At 56.5% G+C, this 8,922-nt stretch overlaps 1 protein-coding gene across 1 annotated transcript in view; it reads left to right on the plus strand.

Moving 5' to 3' along the window:
* The window catches only part of CCDC33 (coiled-coil domain containing 33), a 40,851-nt gene that overhangs the window by 31,276 nt on the left and 653 nt on the right, over positions 1–8,922 (plus strand). The window contains 9 exon segments of the mRNA XM_026855796.1: positions 4,945–5,051; positions 5,358–5,391; positions 6,379–6,574; positions 6,688–6,776; positions 6,996–7,127; positions 7,311–7,383; positions 7,636–7,757; positions 7,984–8,067; positions 8,189–8,284. Coding sequence (XP_026711597.1) covers positions 4,945–5,051; positions 5,358–5,391; positions 6,379–6,574; positions 6,688–6,776; positions 6,996–7,127; positions 7,311–7,383; positions 7,636–7,757; positions 7,984–8,067; positions 8,189–8,284 — 933 coding nt within the window.

Raw genomic sequence — 8,922 nt, forward strand, 5'->3', positions numbered from 1 at the left:
GGTGCTGGAGGGGCCAGGACCCAATGGTGGAGGGGTGGGGGGAGGCCGGGAGGGGGTTGGGGGCTTTGCAAATGGTCTGAGTGCTGCAGCTACGTTGCGGGGGTGGGTGGGGGTGGGGGTGATCCAGGCTCTGAGCAGGGGTGGGAAACAGGTCAGGCTTGGTGGGCTTTGCATGTGCTTCTCCTGCTTGGGTCTGGGTGGCCATGGGTGTGACTGTGGGGGAGATGGACCAGGGACCCCATCAGTGAGCCAGAGCAGGGCTAAAAGAGAAAACTGCCTCCAAAATACCATTTTGTGTGTGTTGGGGGGTGCAAGCATTGGCATGCTCACACCCTTGTGTGTCCTGCTCCAACCCAGTCCCTGCAGCACTACTCCACCCCCGGTGAACACAGCACAGAAGGGCTCATCCATCCTCATTTAACGAATTCTCAGCCTTTCCCGGTGCTAATTAATGAAGGATGGGGCCCAGTGGCTGGGGGGACATGCTCAGGGTGGTGGGTGCTCAGGGCAGCGAGTGCTGCACAGCACTGGGTGCTCTCGGCGCAGTGGCTTGGGGTGTTGACGGATTTATGCTTGCTGCTGACATGCAAGGGGAGTTTTATCAGCAAATCGAGTCAATACATAAGCAAACATGAAAATGGATGGCCACAGCGCCAGCAATAAACCACTTGCCAGGCCAAGGGCAAGTCACGGCAGCGCTTGCCACCAGGGGTGGTGGGGATGCTTGGGGTTTAGCCCTCTTCAGCCACTTATTTTTCAAAGCTAGATCCCCTATGCTTTGAGAGAACAGAAATAGTGTGGGGCTAGGGGAGGGTGTTTAACTCAGGTCCCATGCACAGATTTTAAAAGGTATGCCTGGAAACCAGACTTTTCGGGGAGCTGCCAAGTGCTGCCAAGTTTCCCACCAGTACTGGGGGTTTTTTTGTGTGATATTTCTCCACTTCTTCATATCTCCAGCTGCTGGAAACGTGTTTATCTTAAAACACAGATGAGGATGTTTTCCTAGAAGGAAGAAAAAACTCAGAGACCCAGCAGGAACCCAGGGTAACAGTTGTAACCTGTTTCCCTCATTTTTTGATCTCAGGAGGGGGCTTTTTTAGTTCTGGCCCCAGTTTGTAGTCATGGGTGAGCAGCAGCACTGGAGGATGCTTCAACCTGTGCTGGGAGGAGAGACCCAGCCTGGGAGGCTCTGCTGACCTCCCCTTCCTCCCTTTCCCCCTGGTCAGCAGCAGGACATCACTTGGGGACATCACTCCAGCTGTCCCCATCCCTCCCACAAGCAGCCCCGTGCAGTGGGGTGGGGAAGGATTTTTTTTCTCAGGAACCAAGAACTGACCCAGCCCAAGTTTGCTCTCAGAAGTCATCCCACCTCTTCCTAGTTGCCGATTTTTTTTTTTCCTTTTTCTTTGAGCAAAATAAACCAGCAGCGACTCGCAGAGGAATCACAGTCCCTGCTGGTGGCACGACTGCTTTCTGGAGCCTTATCTTGAAGAAGCAGGCAGGCGGGTGGGAGCTGGAGGAGCAGTCATCTCTACACCAAGCATCTTGCCTCCTCATGTTACCCAGTGTAATCCAGAGGCTTTTATTTCCTTGTACGACACGATATCAGCAGCCGGCAGCTGGGCCCAGAGCTGGATAGTGATGGTAATCGCCCGCCCTAAAATCATCATCCTGGTTAGGAAGGGAGCACGAGATGTGGTGTCTCTATTAAATCAAACTTGGCTCAGATTAAGCGCTTTTCAATGCAATCCAATTAACTCTTAAATTGAATTGTAATGCTTTGGCTAATATACCTCTCCCAGCACAGCCCCCTCCCCTAGCCCTGACGCATGGGAAGAGAGTTCAACCTTGGTTTAATCAGATAAAACCTTGCTTATTTGCTGCCTTTCTCTGGCTGGTGCATCCTGCCAAGGTGTGTGGGGAGCGATCAGGGTAAAAATCTCTGTATTTCCCCTGGGGGACCTGCAAACCCCCTGTGTGTTGGGGGTCCCCAGGGAAACACACTAATTTTGGAAGCAGAGGGGTAAAAAAAAAAACCCCACCCCATGTGTCCACCCAGATGTTGTCCCGAGGATGATTTTGGGTAACGATGTGTCCCCAGGGAGGGGTGGGGGGGCACTGGGGACCTGATGTCCTGCCCCAGTCCCATCCAGTGCCCGTGTCCCAAGGCGAAGGTTGATGGGGACATCCAGCAAAGCAAATGAAAGCGTCACTATCTCCTGATGGTTTCATGAGCTTTTGTTACAGAAAAGAGGAGAAAATGGGATTTTTTTCCCTCTGATCTTCCTAAGCTGCTGCAGCAATTTTCTCAGATATGTAAATCTGAGCTTATCCCATCTTCATAACAATTAAGGAATTGGGCTTAATACTCATCCAGGGACATGTTATTTGTTGAGCTGGAGAGAGATTGTGTTGCAGAACAGGCTGGTGCGCTGCCAGGGGCTCAATTGCCTCTCTGTTCACAAGTAAAATGAGTTGGCCTGTCCTCAGCCTCTCTCTGGGGTACATTGCTGTCCCCTCCCCAGCCAGAGATGGGGTCAGGCCATGCCATGCAGATGCAGAATCCTCTGGCACACTCTAATTTTGGCCACTTTTGGACCTTCCTGTCTCCCATGGAGATTTATTGCTAGTCCCCCCTCCTCGCTTTGCTCCATGCTGCTCCATCTACAGATGAATTGATTCCAGCAGTTGAAGCTAATCGGGTACATCAAAGCATCTCAGAGCAATTTGTTAAGTAAATAAGAAAAAAAACTTGGCCTAAGCAAATACGAGAAGGAGGGGGGTGGCTCGTAGGGGTGGATGAAAGGCTCTAAAGGCAGGGGAAGCTTCAGAGGCTTGGAAAGGATGGGAGGAAAAAATATAAAATAAATAGTGAGTGCCAGGAGCTTCAAAGCTTCCATCATTTCAGATGTGGATTCCCAGCCTTTCATCCCGGACCCCTGCGGGAAGGAGAGACACAGCGATCTCCGGGTGGATTTGAGATAGGAGGTGTAGGGGAAAATGTGTCAAATACCCTTAACTCTGCCCCCAGCCCCAGAGGCAGCACTGGGGTGTTGCTGCCTGCTGGGAGCAGGAGCGCAGGCAGAAATATGGGATGGTGGGTGTCTGAGCAGTGTTGAGCTGGGACTAAAGGCTGGGGATGGTTTTCCAGCCTCTGCAGGTGTTGTCTGAACCTAGAAAAGCCGTGGCTGAACCCAGCACCCTCCAGCACAGGCAGCAGCTGCCTAGCCCAGGCGAGCCAAGTGCAGTCCTGTGCATTATTGATGGAGCAGATAATTGCACGTTTTCCACCGGCTCTTTGATGAAAAATTGATGGCACGGGACGAGGTAGCGAGGGGCATCATCGACTTACACCGGACCCTTTGTTTCTTAACAAACACCGAAGGAGAGGTGGATGCAGGGTGTCGCAGTGTGTGGGAGACACAGGAGCCTCTGTGGGTACCCTGAAAGGGGGAGTGGGGAACCTCTGGAACAGAGCACCCTATTGCCTTAAAATGCTGTAAATTCAATCTCAGGATGAAAGTGGGGTTTGATCAGTGGATTCAGTGAATTATTCTCTGCTTGGGATCAGGCCAAACCCCAAAGCAGAGCTGAAGGCTGATGCCACCCAGCATCTCCAAGACGTGGGTCCTCAGAAGTTAATTGAGCATTTGAAACATCAAAGGAGCGTGCTGGGAGGGGAGAGCTTTTCCATGCCCGCATCCAAGGCATGGAAATGAGGTCCTGTCACCGCCAGAGCCACCCAGCTGTGCTGAGACCACGCAGTGGCTGCTACTGAGTCACCTTCTCCTGTGTGCACTGCTGGGAGCAGGAGATAAGACAATAGCAGCCAAAACCAGGCTGGGGATGGGTGGCAGGGCTGGGGGCAGCGAGGGTCTGGCGTCTCAGAGGCTGTGCTTGCAGGCCGGCTGCACTGCCGGCAGGAGCTGCCTGCTGGCCCCGATGGCTTTAGAAGCGGCAGTGGGATGTGCCGTGGTTGAAGGAATGATAAAGGGGAAGAGATGTGGGTGCCTGGGGCAAGGAGCAGCGAAGCCAGCTGCCAGAATGCACCCATCTGAGTGCAGCCAGGTGATTTTAGGCACTGAGCTGCTGCAGGGAGGAGTTGCTAAGAGGAGAGTTGTGTTGTAGCAACAGCCACTGGCGTGCCATGCTGCCAGGAGCCCCTGAGCCACCTAAATCCCTTTGCCAGCAGAAACGGGCTGGGAAAAACAGGTTTTCCTCATGCTACAACCCCCTGGCACCACCGTAAGTCTACTGGCCAGCAGCTCGGGTGGTGGCGTGGGGACGGGATGTTTGCTCGGGGGTGGCAGAGCCGCTGGTGAGTTTGTTTGGGGCAGGTGGAGCCTGGCAACCCACAGACAGGCAGGGCCAGCTACTGGGAGCAGGGTGCCGGGGGGATTGGGGCACCCCAGGAACCGGGATGATGCTCTACTACAGACCTTTCTCCTCCACTGTGAGTGCCGTGGGGCAGTGGGTGGGGATGGGGACATCACCCTGTTGCTGGTGTCACCAATGGGAGACGAGGACCCAGAGGTCCCTGTTAGAGGCACAGCACCTACTTGGGGCTGATTTTGGTCAAAGCCAAATTTCCTCCCAAGGGTGCATGGCTCAACAGTCCAGCCATGAGATGGTGCTCAAAGCCAGGCTTTTCTAAATGTCCCCATGCTCAGTAGAAGCTCTTCCAGCCCTCTAGCCACACAATGTTGCACCCAAGTCCCGAAGTGGGATGCTTCAAGCATCACACCCAGCAATGCCAGAGGTTTTTGGGGCAGGGCTGGATCCTGATTCCAAAGCAACGATGGCAAAGGTGTTTTGCTCCAGGTGAAAGCCAAGAGAGCTGCTCTCAGCTGTGGGGAAGGGGCTGAAGGAGCTTGTTGCTCATCTCAGCGGGCTTTCCCCAGTCTGCTCCTCAGCCTCACCCTCTGCTCTGATGTTTCTTGCCAGCTCCACCACGACGATGTGTCTCTCCCAGCAGCTGATGCCGTGGCCAGCATCCTGCCCAGAAAGCAGCCGTTCCCACGTGGGACAGGAGCACCATCGGAGGAGAGGAGGTACAGAGGCCACACCAGTTTTTCAGCCCTCTCTTGGCCCCTTCTTCTTATCCTCCTTGTGGTGATTTCCTCCTTCCTCCATTCTCCCCATATTTCACCCCGCAGCTTCTCCTGCCCCATGGCTGCTGATCTTCCTCCTCGTCTCCTCCACCTTCCTGCACCCCCATCCCCACCAGCACTTGCCTTACCCCAGCACCCCAAACAGGCTCCTGTCTCCTACGGAGGGTTCCTCAGTCAAGGCTTCACTGGTGTTTCACTCCGTTGGGAGCAGCTGGCCAAGCATGTCCCCCACTTTGTGCTCCCCAGGTCCCAGGAGATCATCAGGGACAACCAGGAGCTGGTGAGTGCCAGGAAGACAGGAGGAGTGGGAGGCAGTGGGGGCATGGGGGGGAGAGCAGTTCCCCTGAGGTGGGTCCTGGCTCCCCTGGGGGCTGAAGCCAAGTTGCTGGCAGATCTATGCTGCCAGTGAGTGAAGGTCTGGGGGTAGAACAGCCCTTGAGTTTGGCTGGAGGGGGATTTATCTTGGGCATGAACCAAGCCCTGGGTAAAACAGCTCTCGGGCAGATGGGGAGAAAGGAGCTGAGCCTCTGGCTGCACCTGCCCTCCGCTTCCCCAAGGCTGTGTGATGCTGCTGCACACCCTCCCCATGCCCCAGTCCCCGCCATGGGCTGCTGACCAAGGCCATCCCCAAGGCTGGGAGCAGAAGGCCAGGGAAACTGGAGGCACGTGGCTCCCTCTGGCCAAGGTCTCCACTGCTGGGATCCTCTCCCCAGCCTGGGGTGGCAGGGACGAATTCAGGAGGATCAGCCTGAGAACATGTTAAAAATCCCCCAGGCTCGTCTGTATAAAACATTCACCCTTCAATTATTCTTCACCACCTCCCTTCTTTTAAAGACCTGCAAAGCCCCATAAGGCTCAGAGCTTGAGGCTGACCCCCAGCTCCAACAGTGCTCCATTCCATGTCCTTGGAAGAATTGTTTTTTCCCCAAGGGGGTGGTAGGAAGAGATGGGGAAAGGGGATGGGGAGTGGGGGGTGTCTGTTGGGTGGATGAACAAGTGAGTGGATGGAAAGGAGAAGGTTTGGAGCAACAAGAGAGAAGGATGGGTGGTTGGAGAAGTGTGGATGGATGGATGGATGGATGGATGGATGGATGGATAGTAGGAAGAGGAAGAGAAGGATGGATAGTTGAAGGGAAAAAACTGGATGTTTCTTAGCTCCTCCATGGTGGGTCTGACCCTCAAGTCAAATATCCTCAGTTGAACTCTTGCTGCTGGGGAAAGCCCTGGCTGGCAGCGTGGTGCCAGCAGCTCTGCTCTGGGCTGACAGGAGGTGAGCAGCTACCGCCAGGCAATGAAGCGGATGGCGGGGGACCTCCTGTCCCTGCGCCGGCATGTCACCAGCCTGGAGGTGGAGAACAGGCACCTGCGGTGCAGCCTGGCCTCGCAGGAGGAGCTGGGCCACGCTCTGCTCACCAACGTGGACCTGGACGTCATGACCCAGGAGGAGCTGCTGGACAGGCTCGGTGTGTGATGGGGAAGGGGTGGTGGAAAATGGGGGACCCCTCTCCCTGGCACAGTGAAGGGGACAGTGCCGTCCCCTGGTCAGCTGATGAGGACATGGCATGGGCTGTTGCAGCCACCCTCAAGCGCAAGCTGGTGGCCAGCACGGCGGAGATGAGAAGGCTGAAGAACCGTGTCCAGCAGCTGCAGAATGAGCTGATCCGGGTATGGACACTGGCAGGAGTGGGCTGCCTGGGGCACGGAGTGGGGATGGAGGAGCACGGGAGCAGCAGGGAGAGCATCACGGCATCCCCATAGACAAAAAAGTGCCTGAGAGCCCCAGGACCCCCACCACAAGGCTCTCCCGGCCCTACAAGTGATTCCCCGAGGGTTGAGGCTCAGCACAGAGGTCTTTGGGGGCTTTTCCCCTTTCTCTACCCCCAGAAAAATGACCGGGAGAAGGACCTGATGCTGCTCCAGCGAGCTCACTGGCAGCAGCAAGCCACACTGAGAAAGTGCCAGGAGAAGGTGGCCAAGACAAAGAGCTTGGAGGAGATGGTGAGGCAGCAGGAGAAGGTGAGTTGAGGGGCATGAGATTCAGGTGAGGAGGACAGAGGCTCAGTGGAAGAGATGGGACCCTCTGGCCCATCCCACCCTCCATGAGTGCTACCTTGTGCCAGGACCTCAGTGTCTGGGGAGGGGGGGTGGTCACACAGCCTTGAGCTGGTGACATGGGGCCAGCTCTGCTCTCTCCTGCAGGTGATCGAGACGATGGAGCGGGTGCTGCAGGAGAAGCTCACCGGTGTGGGCAGGAGCACTGAGAAGACATCAGGTGGGTGCAAGTGGAGATGGAGACCCTCGAGAAGGGGACACCCATATACAGCTGCTGGGAGCCCATCTGGTGGCTGTTCCCTTCTGATGGGTTGCACCAGAGGATGGTCTGAAGTGGGAGAGCAGAGCTGGTTCTGAGCCCTGCAGCACCCATCCCTGGCCACAGGGGAGGCGAGGGCTTGCTCCTAGGCCCCATCCCTGCATGGGGCGGGTGTAGGACACATCCCAGTAGCCTCCCCACCCCATCCCACAGGTGAAGCTCTCTCCAGGGAGGTGTACACTGCACTGCTGGCCGAGAACTGCAGGCTGAGGGAACAGCTGGAGAGGTCACCCCTCTCCTTGCCCCCCATCACCTCACATCCTCCAGCCTTGCCGGTGAGACCAGGGAGGGGGGCACAGGGCTGGGATGTGGGGGCAGAGCCATGGCACTCCCACCACTGAGGGGTAACTGGGCATGTTGGGAGCATTACCTAGGTGGTACCTCCGGCTCTGTGGGGTGATAACCACCCCCATGGCTTGCTGCCCCCATTAACAGGGGGTGGGAAGGGCGAATTAATGTGGCATTGCCTTTCTCCACTCCTATTCATCTCACGGCCTGCAGAGTGTTTTCAGGGGTGTGGAGAAGCTCTCTCTGCTGGCCAGGCTGGAGGAGGCACAAGCCCGCAGGCGGGTGCTGGAGAGACAGGTGGGCATCACCCTCCGCACCCCACTTGATGGTGGGGAGCTTGGGGTGTTGGGCTGGAGTGGGGGGGCACCTCTGGCCCCCACACCTTGGAGAAAGCCAGCCTGGTTTGGGTCTGTCCCAGCTGGAGGAGGCGACGAGAAGGTGGGGACGGGAGAAGCAGGAGCTCCGCACTCGTCTGCTGGAGCAGGAGCATGGCTTCCCCCACACCTCCACCTCGGTGAGCACACGGGGGGGGACTGGGGCCACCCCACATGGGGGTTGACAGCTGGTGTTTGCTGTCAGGGGGAAGGAGTGGGGCTCAGAGCCACCCTCTGCACCCAGGCCGCTGGGGTATGGGAGATAGCTGGGGGTATCCATGCCCACCCCCACATCAGGGGGGAATTGCCTCAGGACCTCAGCAAGAGGAAAGGGGGAGGGTGGTCCCTAGGGCCTCAGGAGCCCCCCTAGCATCCCAGGATAACCGCCAACCAACCCCAGACCCCCTTAATGCAGCCCTCTCATCCATACCTGATCCCCCCTAGAGAGGGAGGAGAGACAGATTTACAGCTCCCCAAAACTTTTCCCATTCCTCACCAGAACCTGACGGTGATCTCCACAGCCCCCCCGAGAAGACTGCAGCCTCTGGGCCCGCTGCCCTAGCCCACACCCAGCAAGAGAGATGGAGAAACCAAAAGCTGACAAAAAGGAGCTTTTTTTTTTTTTCATGATGAAATTATAGAAAAATTACAGAAAAATCAGAAGCAAAGCTAAATATTTGAGGGTGTTGGAGGAGCATGGCCACAGTCCCCAGGGTGGTTCCTGGGGACCCCCTGAGCAGCTGGAGGGGTGCAGCAGCACCCACCCCCCCACCCCCCC

This window comes from Athene cunicularia (genome assembly GCF_003259725.1).
Source record: "Athene cunicularia isolate RWA chromosome 10 unlocalized genomic scaffold, athCun1 chr10_part1, whole genome shotgun sequence".
Classification (NCBI taxonomy): Eukaryota; Metazoa; Chordata; class Aves; order Strigiformes; family Strigidae; genus Athene; species Athene cunicularia.